Genomic DNA, 22,743 nt, shown 5'->3' with positions numbered 1-22,743 from the left:
GTGTCGGACCCTTTGCCTCCCGCTCAAGGGACGCACGCTAATATGGCACCAAGTACATCAGGGACGCCCATAGCGATTACTTTGCAGGACATGGCTGCGATCATGGATAATACCCTGTCAGCAGTATTAGCCAGATTGCCTGAATTAAGAGGCAAGTGCGATAGCTCTGGGGTTAGACGAGATACAGAGCGCGTAGATGCTGTAAGAGCCATGTCTGATACTGCGTCACAATATGCAGAACCTGAGGACGGAGAGCTTCAGTCTGTGGGTGACATCTCTGACTCGGGGAAACCTGATTCAGAGATTTCTTATTTTAAATTTAAGCTTGAGAACCTCCGTGTATTGCTTGGGGAGGTGTTAGCTGCTCTGAATGACTGTGACACAATTGCAGTGCCAGAGAAATTGTGTAGACTGGATAAATACTATGCAGTGCCGGTGTGTACTGATGTTTTTCCAATACCTAAAAGGTTTACAGAAATTATTAGTAAGGAGTGGGATAGACCCGGTGTGCCGTTTCCCCCCCCCTCCTATATTTAGAAAAATGTTTCCCATAGACGCCACTACACGGGACTTATGGCAGACGGTCCCTAATGTGGAGGGAGCAGTTTCTATTTTAGCAAAGCGTACCACTATCCCGGTTGAGGACAGTTGAGCTTTTTCAGATCCAATGGATAAAAAATTAGAGGGTTACCTTAAGAAAATGTTTATTCAACAAGGTTTTATTTTACAGCCCCTTGCATGCATTGCGCCTGTCACTGCTGCTGCGGCATTCTGGTTTGAGGCCCTAGAAGAGGCCATCCATACAGCTCCATTGACTGAAATCATTGACAAGCTTAGAACACTTAAGCTAGCTAACTCATTTGTTTCTGATGCCATTGTTCATTTGACTAAACTAACGGCTAAGAATTCCGGATTTGCCATCCAGGCGCGTAGAGCGCTATGGCTTAAATCCTGGTCAGCTGACGTGACTTCAAAGTCTAAATTACTCAACATTCCTTTCAAGGGGCAGACCTTATTCGGGCCTGGTTTGAAAGAAATTATTGCTGACATTACTGGAGGTAAGGGTCACACCCTTCCTCAGGACAGGGCCCAATCAAGGGCCAAACAGTCTAATTTTCGTGCCTTCGAAATTTCAAGGCAGGTTCAGCATCATCTTCCTCTGCTTCAAAACAAGAGGGAACTTTTGCTCAATCCAAGCAGGCCTGGAAATCTAATCAGTCCTGGAACAAGGGCAAGCAGGCCAGAAAGCCTGCTGCTGCCCCCAAGACAGCATGAAGGAACGGCCCCCTATCCGGCAACGGATCTAGTAGGGGGCAGACTTTCTCTCTTCGCCCAGGCGTGGGAAAGAGATGTTCAGGATCCCTGGGCATTGGAGATCATATCTCAGGGATATCTTCTGGACTTCAAAGCTTCTCCTCCACAGGGGAGATTTCACCTTTCAAGATTATCTGCAAACCAGATAAAGAAAGAGGCATTCCTACGCTGCGTGCAAGATCTCCTAGTAATGGGAGTGATCCATCCAGTTCCGCGGACGGAACAAGGACAGGGTTTTTATTCAAATCTGTTTGTGGTTCCCAAAAAAGAGGGAACCTTCAGACCAATTTTGGATCTAAAGATCTTAAACAAATTCCTCAGAGTTCCATCTTTCAAAATGGAAACTATTCGGACGATCTTACCCATGATCCAAGAGGGTCAGTACATGACCACAGTGGACTTAAAGGATGCCTACCTTCACATTCCGATTCACAAGAATCATCATCGGTTCCTGAGATTTGCCTTTCTAGACAGGCATTACCAATTTGTAGCTCTTCCCTTCGGGTTGGCTACAGCCCCAAGAATTTTTACAAAGGTTCTGGGCTCTCTTCTGGCGGTTCTAAGACCGCGAGGCATAGCGGTAGCTCCGTATCTAGAAGACATCCTGATACAGGCGTCAAGCTTTCAAATTGCCAAGTCTCACACAGAGATAGTTCTGGCATTTCTGAGGTCGCATGGGTGGAAAGTGAACGAAGAAAAGAGTTCTCTATCTCCTCTCACAAGGGTTTCCTTCCTATGGACTCTGCTTCTGTAGAAATGAAAATTTACCTGACGGAGTCCAGGTTATCATAACTTCTAAATGCTTGCCGTGTTCTTCACTCCACTCTGCGCCCTGCGGTGGCTCAGTGCATGGAGGTAATCGGCTTAATGGTAGCCGCAATGGACATAGTGCCATTTGCGCGCCTGCATCTCAGACCGCTGCAATTATGCATGCTCAGTCAGTGGAATGGGGATTACACAGATTTGTCCCCTCTACTAAATCTGGATCAGGAAACCAGAGATTCTCTTCTCTGGTGGTTATCTCGGGTCCATCTGTCCAAGGGTATGACCTTTCGCAGACCAGATTGGACGATTGTAACAAGATGCCAGCCTTCTAGGTTGGGGTGCAGTCTGGAACTCCCTGAAGGCTCAGGGATCGTGGACTCAGGAGGAGAAACTCCTCCCAATAAATATTCTGGAGTTAAGAGCAATATTCAATGCTCTTCTAGCTTGGCCTCAGTTAGCAACCCTGAGGTTCATCAGATTTCAGTCGGACAACATCACGACTGTGGCTTACATCAACCATCAAGGGGGAACCAGGAGTTCCCTAGCGATGTTAGAAGTCTCCAAGATAATTCACTGGGCAGAGTCTCACTCTTGCCACCTATCAGCAATCCATATCCCAGGTGTAGGGAACTGGGAGGCGGATTTTCTAAGTCGTCAGACTTTTCATCCGGGGGAGTGGGAACTCCATCCAGAGGTGTTTGCTCAATTGGTTCATCGTTGGGGCAAACCAGAACTGGATCTCATGGCGTCTTGCCAGAACGCCAAGCTTCCTTGTTACGGATCCAGGTCCAGGGACCCAGAAGCGATGCTGATAGATGCTCTAGCAGCTCCTTGGTTCTTCAACCTGGCTTATGTGTTTCCACCGTTTCCTCTGCTCCCTCGACTGATTGCCAAAATCAGACAGGAGAGAGCATCGGTGATTCTGATAGCGCCTGCGTGGCCACGCAGGACCTGGTATGCAGACCTAGTGGACATGCCATCCTTTCCACCATGGACTCTGCCTCTGAGACAAGACCTTCTCATACAAGGTCCTTTCAATCATCCAAATCTAATTTCTCTGAGACTGACTGCATGGAGATTGAACGCTTGATTCTATCAAAGCGTGGCTTCTCCGAGTCAGTCATTGATACCTTAATACAGGCACGAAAACCTGTCAACAGGAAAATCTACCACAAGATATGGCATAAATATCTTCATTGGTGTGAATCCAAGAATTACTCATGGAGTAGGGTTAGGATTCCTAGGATATTGTCCTTCCTCCAAGAGGGTTTGGACAAAGGATTATCAGCTAGTTCTTTAAAGGGACAGATTTCTGCTCTGTCTATTCTTTTACACAAGCTTCTGGCAGAAGTTCCAGACGTTCAGGCATTTTGTCAGGCTTTAGTTAGAATTAAGCCTGTGTTTAAACCTGTTGCTCCTCCATGGAGCTTAAACTTGGTTCTTAAAGGGGTTCCGTTTGAACCCCTTCATTCTATTGATATCAAACTTCTATCATGGAAAGTTCTTTTTCTGATGGCTATTTCCTCGGCTCGGAGAGTCTCTGAGTTATCTGCCTTACATTGTGATTCTCCTTATCTGATCTTTCATTCAGATAAAGTAGTTCTGCGTACAAAACCTGGGTTTTTACCCAAGGTGGTTTCTAACAAGAATATCAATCAAGAGATTGTTGTTCCATCATTATGTCCTAATCCTTCTTCAAAGAAGGAACGTCTTTTGCATAATCTAGACGTAGTCCGTGCCTTGAAGTTTTACTTACAAGCTACTAAAGATTTTCGTCAAACATCTAACCTGTTTGTTGTTTACTCTGGACAGAGGAGAGGTCAAAAGGGCCTCGGCAACCTCTTTCTTTTTGGCTTCGGAGTATAATCCGTTTAGCCTATAAGACTGCTGGACAGCAGCCCCCTGAAAGGATTACAGCTCATTCCACTAGAGCTGTGGCTTCCACCTGGGCCTTTAAAAATGAGGCTTCTGTTGAACAGATTTGCAAGGCTGCAACTTGGTCTTCGCTTCATACCTTTTCCAAATTTTCCAAATTTGATACTTTTGCTTCTTCGGAGGCTGTTTTTGGGAGAAAGGTTCTACAGGCAGTGGTTCCTTCCGTTTAAGTTCCTGCCTTGTCCTTCAGCTTTGGTATTGGTATCCCATAAGTAATGGATGATCCGTGGACTGGATACACTTAAAAAGAGAAAACATAATTTATGCTCACCTGATAAATTTATTTCTCTTGTAGTGTATCCAGTCCACGGCCCGCCCTGTCCTTTTAAGGCAGGTCTAAATTTTAATTAAACTACAGTCTCCACTGCACCCTATGGTTTCTCCTTTCTCGGCTTGTTTCGGTCGAATGACTGGATATGGCAGTGAGGGGAGGAGCTATATAGCAGCTCTGCTGTGGGTGATCCTCTTGCAACTTCCTGTTGGGAAGGAGAATATCCCATAAGTAATGGATGATCCGTGGACTGGATACACTACAAGAGAAATAAATTTATCAGGTAAGCATAAATTATGTTTTTTCTAAATATTAGGGCTTGCAAGTGAGAGCATCTTTGCTACAGTACTTCCTGCAAGAGGTTCCTTGAGGGCCTAGTCTATGGGAAGCCACTCACAGGTGCCTTGTGCATTTACACTGACAGACACACATACAGTATTTGTTTATGTAATATTACATCCTGCACTGATAATTAGTGTTACTGGGATCATTTAAAGCTTAGTGAGAACCTAATCAAGCCATCTGAACATATTGTCCCATTTGATAAAGTTTTGTGTAAATAGAATAAAGCCAGGAGAGTGATGTAACGTGTATAGTGTTGCTCCTCCTTTGCAAGTAATGGGTTAAATGACTTAGAATATGACTTGTGTATATTACAAACAGTGAAAAGTCACAATTGTTACATTTATTTACTATCTGACAAGATGCTGCTGATTTAGAATTATTGCACAAGTACAGCAGGTGATTTTTTTTTTTTGTCTTTTCAGCTATTGGGTTATCAAGAATGGGAGAACAAACGGGGGTCGCGGGGGTCTCAGGTAAGTCTGAGTATTTATCCGGAGACAGTTTGGCTTATATCTCGCATTACAAACTCATCGCTGTGTTTTATCAAATGAGCTGTTCTCACTTATTCAGAGATTGTCTGTTTATATTCACTGATTGCAAGGTTTTTTTATAAATAGAAAAGATTACCAGGGTGCTTTTTTTGCGAGGGAAATTCATAAAGCGAGCACAACATGTGCATAATATGAGCATACGGTAAACATACCGTGAGCACACAATGAGCATACCATGTACACGCCATGTTCATACCATGAGCATACAATGTGCACACCATGGATCGTGGACTTTCACCACCATGAAATAAATTTATCAAGTAAGCATAAATGCTGTTTTTGTTTTTGTTATTTAATAATCAGTAGCCAGTCAGTGCACACTGCTGATATTTATTGTAAGGTCATATACAGCAGCAGTGCAGGGTATTATGTAATGTCATTTAATGATAGGGAAGCAATACAGTAAAGCAGCAGCAAGAGATAGCAGCATACTTGTTTGTTAAGGTATCAGCAGATGTGAAATGCTACTTTATAGAACTGATATTGTGACTAATTCTCTATGCTGCATATTCTCATTGGGATTAACAGCAAAAGTCATTTTTGATAGTGCTGCTTTACCAGACATAGAATAGATCTATAGGATGTAGAGACAAAACTACCATTTGTGCAGGGCCCAATAGCTGTAGGCATATGCAGAATGTGTACAATCCTATGATGTAGGATCTATCTATCATATGTCTGATCTATCTATAATCTCTCGCTATCTATAATCTCTCGCTATCTATAATCTCTCGCTATCTATAATCTCTCGCTATCTATAATCTCTCGCTATCTATAATCTCTCGCTATCTATAATCTCTCGCTATCTATAATCTCTCGCTATCTATAATCTCTCGCTATCTATAATCTCTCGCTATCTATAATCTCTCGCTATCTATAATCTCTCGCTATCTATAATCTCTCGCTATCTATAATCTCTCGATCTCTGTCTGTCTGTCCTCAAAATCATCATATAGAGCAGCATGTATATTATTACCTATTTTTTACTAATAAGTTACCTTTGGAGAGCAACAAATACATTTTGCACCAGTAGTAGATTCTCTACTGATGGAACGGTCTTCCTGCAGAAATGTCAGAGACAGATTCTATAGGAATTCAGTTCTGCAAAAGGAAACATTTATCTTGTTATGGTTTACTCTTGTAGAATAGTATGGGGCATTAGTTACTATGTATCATGCTGGGAGGATTTCTTTCTTTGTTTTGTATTTTGCACATAGTAAATTAATAAATCTATGGGCCGATGATCTAAAGATCTCCTTTCAGGCGAGATGATCTGCAAAGTCTCATCAGTATGACGAGGTCCCTCAGAAATTTTTAGAAACACAAATTTTACCTTGAGAGATGTTTATTTCACTATGTGGAGTTCCGCTTGTGAAGGAGAAACTGCTGTATTATATTAAAATATAAGGTCTAAAAACAATTGCAGAGATTGTGTGTGATTTCTGTTCATGGTGGCGATGGTTTGTTCATCAGGCTCTAAGTAGTTTAATAAATATAATTAGGGTAGTACAATGTTTTTTTATTTCCTACACTACTTATATATGTAATGACAGCTAGACTGTGTCCGCACGTCTTCTGGTATCTCGCTGCTGCGTGACGCGGCTATCAATACTCATTGTACATCAGGTTAGGACGACATTGTCACTGTGCACTGAGCTGCTAATGCTTCCTCTACACAGAAACATGAAGTCCTATCATTAACTTAGCTGTCTCGTTGTATTGACAGAGCATTGATCGTTACGCAGTCGTTAAGCTCACTGCTGTATTGATGCATCCACTCTGACTTTAATCTTTATTCTTAAACTCTCTCTAGCGTTCCAACTCTTTAACCTGAGATGAAGGCACAAACATAATGAAATTAACTGACTATTGATAGGAAAAAAAAAAAAGTAAAAAAACTATGCAGATCGCAGATCCTTTTTAGTCTGATCATTGTATAACCAGCAAATCCACAATAACTAGGTTTAGTGGCACAGAAGCTACGTGAGGGTAGAATTTGTGTGGTATAGATACAAGGACAGTATAGGGACTTATACTCACTTGAGGGGAAATGTAACAACGGCATGACCCTTTGTAAAGGACTTACTTTATCAGACTTATCAAATACACGCCTAGATTTAGAGTTCTGCGTTAGCCGTCAAAACCAGCATTAGGGGCTCCTAACGCTGGTTTTGGGCTACCGCTGGTATTTAGAGCCAGTCAGGAAAGGGTCTAACGCTCACTTTGCAGCCGTGACTTTTCCATACCGCAGATCCCCCTACGCCATTTGCGTATCCTATCTTTTTAATGGGATCTTTCTAACGCTGGTATTTAAAGTCTTGGCTGAAGTGAGCGTTAGAAATCTAACGACAAAACTCCAGCCGCATAGAAAAGCCAGGAGTTAACGCTGGTTCATAAAGCTCTTAACTACTGTGCTCTAAAGTACACTAACACCCATAAACTACCTATGTACCCCTAAACCGAGGCCCCCCACATCGCCGCAACTCTATTTAATTTTTTTAACCCCTAATCTGCCGACCGCACACCGTTGCAACCTACATTATCCCTATGTACCCCTAATCTGCTGCCCCTAACACCGCCGACCCCTATATTATATGTATTAACCCCTAATCTGCCGCCCCCAATGTCGCCGCCACCTACCGACAATTATTAACCCCTAATCTGCCGACCGGACCTCACTGCTACTATAATAAAGTTATTAACCCCTAATCCGCCTCACTCCCACCTCAATAACCCTATAATAAATAGTATTAACCCCTAATCTGCCCTCCCTAACATCACCGACACCTAACTTCAAGTATTAACCCCTAATATGCCGACCGGACCTCACCGCTACTCTAATAAATTTATTAACCCATAAAGCTAAGTCTAACACTAACACCCCCCTAAGTTAAATAAAATTTTTATCTAACAAAATAAATTATTTCTTATTAAATAAATTATTCCTATTTAAAGCTAAATACTTACCTGTAAAATAAACCCTAATATAGCTACAATATAAATAATAATTATATTGTAGCTATTTTAGGATTAATATTTATTTTACAGGCAACTTTGTATTTATTTTAACCAGGTACAATAGCTATTAAATAGTTAATAATTATTTAATAGCTACCTAGTTAAAATAATTACAAAATTACCTGTAAAATAAATCCTAACCTAAGTTACAATTAAACCTAACACTACACTATCAATAAATAAATTAAATAAACTATCTACAATTAAACCTAACACTACACTATAAATAAATTAATTACATACAAATACCTACAAATAAATACAATTAAATAAACTAACTAAAGTACAAAAAATAAAAATAATAATTTACAAATATTATAAAAATATTACAACAATTTTAAGCTAATTACACCTACTCTAAGCCCCCTAATAAAATAACAAAGCCCCCCAAAATAAAAAAATGCCCTACCCTATTCTAAAATAAAAATTGAAAAGCTCTTTTACCTTACAGCCCTTAAAAGGGCCTTTTGCAGGGCATGCCCCAAAGAATTCTGCTCTTTTGCCTTTAAAAAAACCCATACAATACCCCCCCAACATTACAACCCACCACCCACATACCCCTAATCTAACCCAAACCCCCCTTAAATAAACCTAACACTAAGCCCCTGAAGACTGGGTGTTAGGTGCAGACTTAGGAAGTGTTTCCCCATAGGAAACAATGGGGCTGCGTTAGGAGCTGAACGCTGCTTTTTTGCAGGTGTTAGATTTTTTTTTCAGCTCAAACGGCCCCATTGTTTCCTATGGGGAATCGTGCACGAGCACGTTTTTGAAGCTGGCCACGTCCGTAAGCACTGCTGGTATTTAGAGTTGCAGTGGCGGTAAATATGCCTGTACGCTCCCTTTTTGGAGCCTAACGCAGCCCTTCTGTGAACTCTAAATACCAGCGGTATTTAAAAGGTGCGGGGGGAAAAAAGCACGCGTAGCTAACGCACCCCTTTGGCCGCAGAACTCTAAATCTAGGCGACAGTGACCTACTCTATGCATTTGAATAGAAAGTATTTTGTATGCAATATAAAAGTATAAATAATCATATCAAATAGAACAAAGTGCCCTTTTTGTGGTGCTAATAAGCACAGATTTTTAAATCAAATATGAAGCAAATCACAGCTGTTGCTACGATGGGTCTATAGCCTCCAACCTGGGGCATCAAATACTAAATACTTAACCATAAACTGTGCAGCAGTGAGACTTCAGAAGAGTACATTATAACCATTTATGATGCCAGTCCTTCTAAGGTGTCCCCTGCCAGAGAGAAGTGACAATGTGTGTGCACAATATTACAGAGTATGCACAGTACCAGCTCTGCCTGGTGATAAAGCTGCAGATATCAGATCAGGCAAATATTACAAAGAAGGGCTGTGGTTTGAAGACCCTGTTTTATCTAAAGGGACAGTTTAGTCAAAATTAAACTTGAATAATTCAGATAGGGCATGCAATTTTAAACAACTTTCCAATTTACTTTTATCATCAAATTTGCTTTGTTCTCTTGGTATTCTAAGTTGAAAGTTAAACCTAGGTAGGTTCATGTGCTAATTTCTAAGCCCTTGAAAGCCGCCTCTTATCTGAATCTATTTGACAGTTTTTCACAGCTAGATGGCATTAGTTCATGTGTGCCATATAGATAACATTGTGCCCGTGTAGCTATTTATGAGTTAGCACTGATTGGCTAAAATGTAATTTTGTCAGAAGAACTGAAATAAGGGTCAGTCTGCAGAGGCTTAGATACAAGGTAATCAGAGGTAAAATGAATATTAATATAACTTGGTTGTTTATGCAAAACTGGGGAATAAAGGGATTATCTATCTTTTTATACAATAAAAAGTCTGAATAGACTGCCCCTTTAATCCTTTTTCAGATAATTTAGAAATCCTCATAGACTTAAATGTTGGGGGGGGGGGGGGGATCTAGGGAAAAAGTCTTAATAACCAGAAGATAGGTTTGATTTGCTGCCAAGTGAAGCTTATTTCCAGGCAAAAGCAATATTTATTTAAGTTATGAGGTTAATAAAACCTCACACTTATCTCCACAATAACGTAAATCTTATTTGTCTTTTGCTACTGAGAGATAAAAAGCTGGGAACGGTTGTCCAGAAGTGGTTTTGTTTTTTCTGCACCTACCCCAAGAGGATATCTGAGCTTAAACACAGTCCCAGTAAAGTATAACATCTCTCAGCCATTCCCAGAAACTGATGGCCTGAAGAGACCTGTGTGACCATAGTTTTAAAATGAAATCCGGGGACATTTTTGTTTTTATTTGCAAATGGTAAAAAACTATTTTATTAGCACAGGATACTCTACAGTTGCTTACAAATTGGGTGATAGTATGGGGATGTAATAACATTTTGGTTGGGAGAATTAGGAGATCAGGGAAACAATATAAAAAAAACATACAGCAAATAAAAATATCTTCTTACTAATTAAGCAAATAGTGATAGAGGCTTGACAGTCAGGCACTGAGGACTTGCAGTGTTTATTTCACTGGCTGCTTACTGTGACAGTCAGGCACTGAGGACTTGCAGTGTTTATTTCACTGGCTGCTTACTGTGACAGTCAGGCACTGAGGACTTGCGGTGTTTATTTCACTGGCTGCTTACTGTGACAGTCAGGCACTGAGGACTTGCAGTGTTTATCTCACTGGCTGCTTACTGTGACAGTCAGGCACTGAAGACTTGCGGTGTTTATCTCACTGGCTGCTTACTGTAACAGTCAGGCACTGAGGACTTGCAGTGTTTATCTCACTGGCTGCTTACTGTGACAGTCAGGCACTGAAGACTTGCAGTGTTTATCTCACTGGCTGCTTACTGTGACAGTCAGGCACTGAGGACTTGCAGTGTTTATCTCACTGGCTGCTTACTGTGACAGTCAGGCACTGAGGACTTGCAGTGTTTATCTCACTGGCTGCTTACTGTGACAGTCAGGCACTGAGGACTTGCAGTGTTTATCTGACTGGCTGCTTACTGTGACAGTCAGGCACTGAGGACTTGCAGTGTTTATCTCACTGGCTGCTTACTGTGACAGTCAGGCACTGAGGACTTGCAGTGTTTATCTCACTGGCTGCTTACTGTGACAGTCAGGCACTGAGGACTTGCAGTGTTTATCTCACTGGCTGCTTACTGTGACAGTCAGGCACTGAGGACTTGCAGTGTTTATCTCACTGGCTGCTTACTGTGACAGTCAGGCACTGAGGACTTGCAGTGTTTATCTGACTGGCTGCTTACTGTGACAGTCAGGCACTGTGGACTTGCAGTGTTTATCTCGACTGGCTGCTTACTGTGACAGTCAGGCACTGAGGACTTGCAGTGTTTATCTCACTGGCTGCTTACTGTGACAGTCAGGCCTGAGGACTTGCAGTGTTTATCTCACTGGCTGCTTACTGTGACAGTCAGGCACTGAGGACTTGCAGTGTTTTATCTGACTGGCTGCTTACTGTGACAGTCAGGCACTGAGGACTTGCAGTGTTTATCTCACTGGCTGCTTACTGTGACAGTCAGGCACTGAGGACTTGCAGTGTTTATCTCACTGGCTGCTTACTGTGGCAGTCAGGCACTGAGGACTTGCAGTGTTTATCTCGACTGGCTGCTTACTGTGACAGTCAGGCACTGAGGACTTGCAGTGTTTATCTCACTGGCTGCTTACTGTGACAGACAGGCACTGAGGACTTGCAGTGTTTATCTCACTGGCTGCTTACTGTGACAGACAGGCACTGAAGACTTGCAGTGTTTATCTGACTGGCTGCTTACTGTGACAGTCAGGCACTGAGGACTTGCAGTGTTTATTCTCACTGGCTGCTTACTGTGACAGACAGGCACTGAGGACTTGCAGTGTTTATCTCACTGGCTGCTTACTGTGACAGACAGGCACTGAGACTTGCAGTGTTTATTCTCACTGGCTGCTTACTGTGACAGTCAGGCACTGAGGACTTGCAGTGTTGTTATCTCACTGGCTGCTTACTGTGACAGTCAGGCACTGAGGACTTGCAGTGTTTATCTCACTGGCTGCTTACTGTGACAGTCAGGCACTGAGGACTTGCAGTGTTTATCTCACTGGCTGCTTACTGTGACAGTCAGGCACTGAGGACTTGCAGTGTTTATCTCACTGGCTGCTTACTGTGGACAGTCAGGCACTGAGGACTTGCAGTGTTTATCTCACTGGCTGCTGTACTGTGACAGTCAGGCACTGAGGACTTGCAGTGTTTATCTCACTGGCTGCTTACTGTGGACAGTCAAGGCACTGAGGACTTGCAGTGTTTATCTCACTGGCTGCTTACTGTGACAGTCAGGCACTGAGACTTGCAGTGTTTATCTCACTGGCTGCTTACTGTGACAGTCAGGCACTGAGGACTTGCAGTGTTTATCTCACTGGCTTCTTACTGTGACAGTCAGGCACTGAGGACTTGCAGTGTTTATCTCACTGGCTGCTTACTGTGACAGTCAGGCACTGAAGACTTGCAGTGTTTATCTCACTGGCTGCTTACTGTGACAGTCAGGCACTGAGGACTTGCAGTGTTTATCTCACTGGCTGCTTACTGTGACAGTCAGGCACTGAGGACTTGCAGTGTTTATCTGACTGGCTGCTTACTGTGACAGTCAGGCACTGAGGACTTGCAGTGTTTATCTCACTGGCTGCTTACTGTGACAGTCAGGCACTGAGGACTTGCAGTGTTTATCTCACTGGCTGCTTACTGTGACAGTCAGGCACTGAGGACTTGCAGTGTTTTATCTGACTGGCTGCTTACTGTGACAGTCAGGCACTGAGGACTTGCAGTGTTTTATCTCACTGGCTGCTTACTGTGACAGTCAGGCACTGAGGACTTGCAGTGTTTATCTCACTGGCTGCTTACTTGTGGCAGTCAGGCACTGAGGACTTGCAGTGTTTATCTCACTGGCTGCTTACTGTGACAGTCAGGCACTGAGGACTTGCAGTGTTTATCTCACTGGCTGCTTACTGTGACAGACAGGCACTGAGGACTTGCAGTGTTTATCTCACTGGCTGCTTTACTGTGACCAGACAGGCACTGAAGACTTGCAGTGTTTATCTGACTGGCTGCTTACTGTGACAGTCAGGCACTGAGGACTTGCAGTGTTTATCTCACTGGCTGCTTACTGTGACAGTCAGGGCACTGAGGACTTGCAGTGTTTATCTCACTGGCTGCTTACTGTGACAGTCCAGGCACTGAGGACTTGCAGTGTTTATCTCACTGGCTGCTTACTGTGACAGTCAGGCACTGAGGACTTGCAGTGTTTTATCTCACTCGGCTGCTTACTGTGACAGACAGGCACTGAGGACTTGCAGTGTTTATCTCACTGGCTGCTTACTGTGACAGTCAGGCACTGAGACTTGCAGTGTTTATCTCACTGGCTGCTTACTGTGACAGACAGGCACTGAGGACTTGCAGTGTTTATCTCACTGGCTGCTTTACTGTGACAGACAGGCACTGAGGACTTGCAGTGTTTATCTCACTGGCTGCTTACTGTGACAGTCAGGCACTGAGGACTTGCAGTGTTTATCTCACTGGCTGCTTACTGTGACAGTCAGGCACTGAGGACTTGCAGTGTTTATCTCACTGGCTGCTTACTGTGACAGTCAGGCACTGAGGACTTGCAGTGTTTATCTCACTGGCTGCTTACTGTGACAGTCAGGCACTGAGGACTTGCAGTGTTTATCTCACTGGCTGCTTACTGTGACAGTCAGGCACTGAGGACTTGCAGTGTTTATCTCACTGGCTGCTTACTGTGACAGTTCAGGCATCTGAGGACTTGCAGTGTTTATCTCACTGGCTGCTTACTGTGACAGTCAGGCACTGAGGACTTGCAGTGTTTATCTCACTGGCTGCTTACTGTGACAGTCAGGCACTGAGGACTTGCAGTGTTTATCTCACTGGCTGCTTACTGTGTGACAGTCAGGCACTGAGGACTTGCAGTGTTTATCTCACTGGCTGCTTACTGTGACAGTCAGGCACTGAGGACTTGCAGTGTTTATCTCACTGGCTGCTTACTGTGGACAGTCAGGCATCTGAGGACTTGCAGTGTTTATCTCACTGGCGGCTTACTGTGACAGTCATGGCACTGAGGACTTGCAGTGTTTATCTGCACTGGCTGCTTACTGTGACAGTCAGGCACTGAGGACTTGCAGTGTTTATCTCACTGGCTGCTTACTGTGACAGTCAGGCACTGAGGACTTGCAGTGTTTATCTCACTGGCTGCTTACTGTGACAGTCAGGCACTGAGGACTTGCAGTGTTTATCTCACTGGCTGCTACTGTATCAGTCAGGCACTGAGGACTTGCAGTGTTTATCTCACTGGCTGGCTTACTGTGACAGTCAGGGCACTGAGGACTTGCAGTGATTATCTCACTGGCTGCTTACTGTGACAGTCAGGCACTGAGGACTTGCAGTGTTTATCTCACTGGCTGCTTACTGTGGCAGTCATGGCACTGAGGACTTGCAGTGTTTATCTCACTGGCTGCTTACTGTGACAGTCAGGCACTGAGGACTTGCAGTGTTTTCTCTGACTGGCTGCTTACTGTGACAGTCAGGCACTGAGGACTTGCAGTGTTTTATCTCACTGGCTGCTTACTGTGACAGTTCAGGCACTGACGGACTTGCAGTGTATTATCTCATCTAGGCTGCTTACTGTGACAGTCAGGCACTGAGGACTTGCAGTGTTTTATCTCACTGGCTGCTTACTGTGACAGTCAGGCACTGAGGACTTGCAGTGTTTATCTCACTGGCTGCTTACTGTGACAGACAGGCACTGAGGACTTGCAGTGTTTATCTCACTGGCTGCTTACTGTGACAGTCAGGCACCTGAGGACTTGCAGAGTGTTTATCTCACTGGCTGCTTACTGTGACAGACAGGCACTGAGACTTGCAGTGTTTATCTCAACTGGCTGCTTACTGTGACCAGTCAGGCACTGAGAAGACTTGCAGTGTTTATCTCACTGGCTGCTTTACTGTGACAGTCAGGCATGAGGACTTGCATTGTTTATCTCACTGGGCTGCTTACTGTGACAGTCAGGCACTGAGGACTTGCAGTGTTTATCTCACTGGCTGCTTACTGTGACAGTCAGGCACTGAGGACTTGCAGTGTTTATCTCACTGGCTGCTTACTGTGGCAGTCAGGCACTGAGGACTTGCAGTGTTTATCTCACTGGCTGCTTACTGTGACAGTCAGGCACTGAGGACTTGCAGTGCTTATCTCACTGGCTGCTTACTGTGACAGTCAGGCACTGAGGACTTGCAGTGTTTATCTCACTGGCTGCTTACTGTGACAGTCAGGCACTGAGGACTTGCAGTGTTTATCTCACACTGGCTGCTTACTGTGACAGTCAGGCACTGAAGACTTGCAGTGTTTATCTCACTGGCTGCTTACTGTGACAGTCAGGCACTGAGGACTTGCAGTGTTTATCTCACTGGCTGCTTACTGTGACAGTCAGGCACTGAGGACTTGCAGTGTTTATCTCACTGGCTGCTTACTGTGTCAGTCAGGCACTGAGGACTTGCAGTGTTTATCTCACTGGCTGCTTACTGTGACAGTCAGGCACTGAGGACTTGCAGTGTTTATCTCACTGGCTGCTTACTGTGACAGTCAGGCACTGAGGACTTGCAGTGTTTATCTCACTGGCTGCTTACTGTGACAGTCAGGCACTGAGGACTTGCAGTGTTTATCTCACTGGCTGCTTACTGTGACAGTCAGGCACTGAGGACTTGCAGTGTTTATCTCACTGGCTGCTTACTGTGGCAGTCAGGCACTGAGGACTTGCAGTGTTTATCTCACTGGCTGCTTACTGTGACAGTCAGGCACTGAGGACTTGCAGTGTTTATCTCACTGGCTGCTTACTGTGACAGTCAGGCACTGAGGACTTGCAGTGTTTATCTCACTGGCTGCTTACTGTGGCAGTCAGGCACTGAGGACTTGCAGTGTTTTATCTCACTGGCTGCTTACTGTGACAGTCAGGCACTGAGGACTTGCAGTGTTTATCTCACTGGCTGCTTACTGTGACAGTCAGGCACTGAGGACTTGCAGTGTTTATCTCACTGGCTGCTTACTGTGACAGTCAGGCACTGAGGACTTGCAGTGTTTATCTCACTGGCTGCTTACTGTGACAGTCAGGCACTGAGGACTTGCAGTGTTTTATCTCACTGGCTGCTTACTGTGACAGTCCAGGCACTGAGGACTTGCAGTGTTTATCTCACTGGCTGCTTACTGTGACAGACAGGCACTGAGGACTTGCAGTGTTTATCTCACTGGCTGCTTACTGTGACAGTCAGGCACTGAGGACTTGCAGTGTTTATCTCACTGGCTGCTTACTGTGACAGTCAGGCACTGAGGACTTGCAGTGTTTATCTCACTGGCTGCTTACTGTGACAGACAGGCACTGAGGACTTGCAGTGTTTATCTCACTGGCTGCTTACTGTGACAAGTCAGGCACTGAGGACTTGCAGTGTTTATCTCACTGGCTGCTTACTGTGACAGTCAGGCACTGAGGACTTGCAGTGTTTATCTCACTGGCTGCTTACTGTGACAGTCAGGCACTGAGGACTTGCAGTGTTTATCTCACTGGCTGCTTACTGTGACAGACAGGCACTGAGGACTTGCAGTGTTTATCTCACTGGCTGCTTACTGTGACAGTCAGGCACTGAGGACTTGCAGTGTTTATCTCACTGGCTGCTTACTGTGACAGTCAGGCACTGAGGACTTGCAGTGTTTATCTCACTGGCTGCTTACTGTGACAGTCAGGCACTGAAGACTTGCAGTGTTTATCTCACTGGCTGCTTACTGTGACAGTCAGGCACTGAGGACTTGCAGTGTTTATCTCACTGGCTGCTTACTGTGGACAGTCAGGCACTGAGGACTTGCAGTGTTTATCTCACTGGCTGCTTACTGTGACAGTCAGGCACTGAGGACTTGCAGTGTTTATCTCACTGGCTGCTTACTGTGACAGTCAGGCACTGAGGACTTGCAGTGTTTATCTCACTGGCTGCTTACTGTGACAGTCAGGCACTGAGGACTTGCAGTGTTTATCTCACTGGCTGCTTACTGTGACAGTCAGGCACTGAGGACTTGCAGTGTTTATCTCACTGGCTGCTTACTGTGACAGTCAGGCACTGAGGACTTGCAGTGTTTATCTCACTGGCTGCTTACTGTGACAGTCAGGCACTGAGGACTTGCAGTGTTTATCTCACTGGCTGCTTACTGTGACAGTCAGCACTGAGGACTTGCAGTGTTTATCTCACTGGCTGCTTACTGTGACAGTCAGGCACTGAGGACTTGCAGTGTTTATCTCACTGGCTGCTTACTGTGACAGTCAGGCACTGAGGACTTGCAGTGTTTATCTCACTGGCTGCTTACTGTGACAGTCAGGCACTGAGGACTTGCAGTGTTTATCTCACTGGCTGCTTACTGTGACAGACAGGCACTGAGGACTTGCAGTGTTTATCTCACTGGCTGCTTACTGTGACAGTCAGGCACTGAGGACTTGCAGTGTTTATCTCACTGGCTGCTTACTGTGACAGTCAGGCACTGAGGACTTGCAGTGTTTATCTCACTGGCTGCTTACTGTGACAGTCAGGCACTGAGGACTTGCAGTGTTTATCTCACTGGCTGCTTACTGTGACAGTCAGGCACTGAGGACTTGCAGTGTTTATCTCACTGGCTGCTTACTGTGACAGTCAGGCACTGAGGACTTGCAGTGTTTATCTCACTGGCTGCTTACTGTGACAGTCAGGCACTGAGGACTTGCAGTGTTTATCTCACTGGCTTCTTACTGTGACAGTCAGGCACTGAGGACTTGCAGTGTTTATCTCACTGGCTGCTTACTGTGACAGTCAGGCACTGAAGACTTGCAGTGTTTATCTCACTGGCTGCTTACTGTGACAGTCAGGCACTGAGGACTTGCAGTGTTTATCTCACTGGCTGCTTACTGTGACAGTCAGGCACTGAAGACTTGCAGTGTTTATCTCACTGGCTGCTTACTGTGGCAGTCAGGCACTGAGGACTTGCAGTGTTTATCTCACTGGCTGCTTACTGTGACAGTCAGGCACTGAGGACTTGCAGTGTTTATCTCACTGGCTGCTTACTGTGACAGACAGGCACTGAGGACTTGCAGTGTTTATCTCACTGGCTGCTTACTGTGACAGTCAGGCACTGAGGACTTGCAGTGTTTATCTCACTGGCTGCTTACTGTGACAGTCAGGCACTGAGGACTTGCAGTGTTTATCTCACTGGCTGCTTACTGTGACAGTCAGGCACTGAGGACTTGCAGTGTTTATCTCACTGGCTGCTTACTGTGACAGTCAGGCACTGAGGACTTGCAGTGTTTATCTCACTGGCTGCTTACTGTGACAGTCAGGCACTGAGGACTTGCAGTGTTTATCTCACTGGCTGCTTACTGTGACAGTCAGGCACTGAGGACCTTGCAGTGTTTATCTCACTGGCTGCTTACTGTGACAGTCAGGCACTGATGACTTGCAGTGTTTATCTCACTGGCTGCTTACTGTGACAGTCAGGCACTGAGGACTTGCAGTGTTTATCTCACTGGCTGCTTACTGTGACAGTCAGGCACTGAGGACTTGCAGTGTTTATCTCACTGGCTGCTTACTGTGACAGTCAGGCACTGAGGACTTGCAGTGTTTATCTCACTGGCTGCTTACTGTGACAGTCAGGCACTGAGACTTGCAGTGTTTATCTCACTGGCTGCTTACTGTGACAGTCAGGCACTGAGGACTTGCAGTGTTTATCTCACTGGGCCTGCTTACTGTGCCAGTCAGGACTGAGGACTTGCAGTGTTTATCTCACTGGCTGAGTACTGTGCCAGTCAGGCATAGGACTTGCAGTGTTTATCTCTACACTGGCTAGCTTACTGTGACCAGTCAGGCACCTGACGGACTTTGCAGTGTTTATCTCACTGGCTGCTACCTCGTGACAGTCAGGCACATCTGAGGAACTTGCAGTGTTTCTCTCACTGGCTGCTTACTGTGAAAAAACCCGATCAGGCACTGAGGACTTTGCAGTGTTTATCTCACATGGATGCATACTGTGACCAGTACAGGCCACTGAGGACTTGCAGTGTTCCTATCTCACTGGCTGGCTTACTGTGACAGTCAGGCACTGAGGACTCCGCAGTGTTTATCTCACTGGCTGATTACTGTGACAGTCAGGCAACTGAGGCCTTGCCGTGTATTCTCTCACTGGCTGCTTACTGTGACCGTCAGGCACTGAGGACTTGCTCAGTGTTTATCTCACTGGTCAGCTTACTGATGACAGTCACGGCACTGAAGATGGCAGTCTGTTTATCTCACTGGCTGCTTACTGTGACAGTCAGGCACTGAGGACTCTGCAGTGTTTATCTCACTGGCTGCTTACTGTGACAGTCAGGCACTGAGGACTTGCAGTGTTTATCTCACTGGCTGCTTACTGTGACAGTCAGGCACTGAGACTTGCAGTGTTTATCTCACTGGCTGCTTACTGTGACAGTCAGGCACTGAGGACTTGCAGTGTTTATCTCACTGGCTGCTTACTGTGACAGTCAGGCACTGAGGGACTTGCAGTGTTTATCTCACTGGCTGCTTACTGTGACAGTCAGGCACTGAGGGACTTGCAGTGTTTATCTCACTGGCTGCTTACTGTGACAGTCAGGCACTGAGGACTTGCAGTGTTTATCTCACTGGCTGCTTACTGTGACAGTCAGGCACTGAGGACTTGCAGTGTTTATCTCACTGGCTGCTTACTGTGGACAGTCAGGCACTGAGGACTTGCAGTGTTTATCTCACTGGCTGCTTACTGTGACAGTCAGGCACTGAGGACTTGCAGTGTTTATCTCACTGGCTGCTTACTGTGACAGTCAGGCACTGAGGACTTGCAGTGTTTATCTCACTGGCTGCTTACTGTGGCAGTCAGGCACTGAGGACTTGCAGTGTTTATCTCACTGGCTGCTTACTGTGACAGTCAGGCACTGAGGACTTGCAGTGTTTATCTCACTGGCTGCTTACTGTGACAGACAGGCACTGAGGACTTGCAGTGTTTATCTCACTGGCTGCTTACTGTGACAGACAGGCACTGAGGACTTGCAGTGTTTATCTCACTGGCTGCTTACTGTGACAGACAGGCACTGAGGACTTGCAGTGTTTATCTCACTGGCTGCTTACTGTGACAGTCAGGCACTGAAGACTTGCAGTGTTTATCTCACTGGCTGCTTACTGTGACAGTCAGGCACTGAAGACTTGCAGTGTTTATCTCACTGGCTGCTTACTGTGACAGTCAGGCACTGAGGACTTGCAGTGTTTATCTCACTGGCTGCTTACTGTGACAGTCAGGCACTGAGGACTTGCAGTGTTTATCTCACTGGCTGCTTACTGTGACAGACAGGCACTGAGGACTTGCAGTGTTTATCTCACTGGCTGCTTACTGTGACAGACAGGCACTGAGGACTTGCAGTGTTTATTCTCACTGGCTGCTTACTGTGACAGTCAGGCACTGAGGACTTGCAGTGTTTATCTCACTGACTGCTTACTGTGACAGTCAGGCACTGAAGACTTGCAGTGTTTATCTCACTGGCTGCTTACTGTGACAGTCAGGCACTGAAGACTTGCAGTGTTTATCTCACTGGCTGCTTACTGTGACAGTCAGGCACTGAGGACTTGCAGTGTTTATCTCACTGGCTGCTTACTGTGACAGTCAGGCACTGAGGACTTGCAGTGTTTATCTCACTGGCTGCTTACTGTGACAGTCAGGCACTGAGGACTTGCAGTGTTTATCTCACTGGCTGCTTACTGTGACAGTCAGGCACTGAGGACTTGCAGTGTTTATCTCACTGGCTGCTTACTGTGAAAGTCAGGCACTGAGGACTTGCAGTGTTTATCTCACTGGCTGCTTACTGTGACAGTCAGGCACTGAGGACTTGCAGTGTTTATCTCACTGGCTGCTTACTGTGACAGTCAGGCACTGAGGACTTGCAGTGTTTATCTCACTGGCTGCTTACTGTGGACAGTCAGGCACTGAGGACTTGCAGTGTTTATCTCACTGGCTGCTTACTGTGACAGTCAGGCACTGAGGACTTGCAGTGTTTATCTCACTGGCTGCTTACTGTGACAGTCAGGCACTGAGGACTTGCAGTGTTTATCTCACTGGCTGCTTACTGTGGCAGTCAGGCACTGAGGACTTGCAGTGTTTATCTCACTGGCTGCTTACTGTGACAGTCAGGCACTGAGGACTTGCCAGTGTTATCTCACTGGCTGCTTACTGTGACAGTCAGGCACTGAGGACTTGCAGTGTTTATCTCACTGGCTGCTTACTGTGGCAGTCAGGCACTGAGGACTTGCAGTGTTTATCTCACTGGCTGCTTACTGTGACAGTCAGGCACTGAGGACTTGCAGTGTTTATCTCACTGGCTGCTTACTGTGACAGTCAGGCACTGAGGACTTGCAGTGTTTATCTCACTGGCTTCTTACTGTGACAGTCAGGCACTGAGGACTTGCAGTGTTTATCTCACTGGCTGCTTACTGTGACAGTCAGGCACTGAGACTTGCAGTGTTTATCTCACTGGCTGCTTACTGTGACAGTCAGGCACTGAGGACTTGCAGTGTTTATCTCACTGGCTGCTTACTGTGACAGTCAGGCACTGAGACTTGCAGTGTTTATCTCACTGGCTGCTTACTGTGGCAGTCAGGCACTGAGGACTTGCAGTGTTTATCTCACTGGCTGCTTACTGTGACAGTCAGGCACTGAGGACTTGCAGTGTTTATCTCACTGGCTGCTTACTGTGACAGACAGGCACTGAGGACTTGCAGTGTTTATCTCACTGGCTGCTTACTGTGACAGACAGGCACTGAGGACTTGCAGTGTTTATCTCACTGGCTGCTTACTGTGACAGACAGGCACTGAGGACTTGCAGTGTTTATCTCACTGGCTGCTTACTGTGACAGTCAGGCACTGAAGGACTTGCAGTGTTTATCTCACTGGCCTGCTTACTGTGACAGTCAGGCACTGAGGACTTGCAGTGTTTATCTCACTGGCTGCTTACTGTGACAGTCAGGCACTGAGGACTTGCAGTGTTTATCTCACTGGCTGCTTACTGTGACAGTCAGGCACTGAGGACTTGCAGTGTTTATCTCACTGGCTGCTTACTGTGACAGACAGGCACTGAGGACTTGCAGTGTTTATCTCACTGGCTGCTTACTGTGACAGACAGGCACTGAGGACTTGCAGTGTTTATCTCACTGGCTGCTTACTGTGACAGTCAGGCACTGAGGACTTGCAGTGTTTATCTCACTGGACTGCTTACTGTGACAGTCAGGCACTGAAGACTTGCAGTGTTTATCTCACTGGCTGCTTACTGTGACAGTCAGGCACTGAAGACTTGCAGTGTTTATCTCACTGGCTGCTTACTGTGACAGTCAGGCACTGAGGACTTGCAGTGTTTATCTCACTGGCTGCTTACTGTGACAGTCAGGCACTGAGGACTTGCAGTGTTTATCTCACTGGCTGCTTACTGTGACAGTCAGGCACTGAGGACTTGCAGTGTTTATCTCACTGGCTGCTTACTGTGA

At 45.7% G+C, this 22,743-nt stretch overlaps 1 protein-coding gene across 1 annotated transcript in view; it reads left to right on the top strand.

The window, feature by feature from the left end:
- The first annotated feature begins 4,924 nt into the window (after nucleotides 1-4,924).
- The window catches only part of PDE3A (phosphodiesterase 3A), a 544,656-nt gene continuing 526,837 nt past the window's right edge, over nucleotides 4,925-22,743 (top strand). Inside the window, exons 1-2 of the mRNA XM_053719719.1 lie at nucleotides 4,925-4,933; nucleotides 5,053-5,103. Coding sequence (XP_053575694.1) covers nucleotides 4,925-4,933; nucleotides 5,053-5,103 — 60 coding nt within the window. The remainder of the gene's footprint in view (nucleotides 4,934-5,052; nucleotides 5,104-22,743) is intronic.

This window comes from Bombina bombina, chromosome 6 (genome assembly GCF_027579735.1).
Source record: "Bombina bombina isolate aBomBom1 chromosome 6, aBomBom1.pri, whole genome shotgun sequence".
In the NCBI taxonomy this organism is placed as follows: Eukaryota; Metazoa; Chordata; class Amphibia; order Anura; family Bombinatoridae; genus Bombina; species Bombina bombina.
Note: the sequence above shows the minus strand (reverse complement) of the source record. Positions and strands in the feature narration are given on the sequence as shown.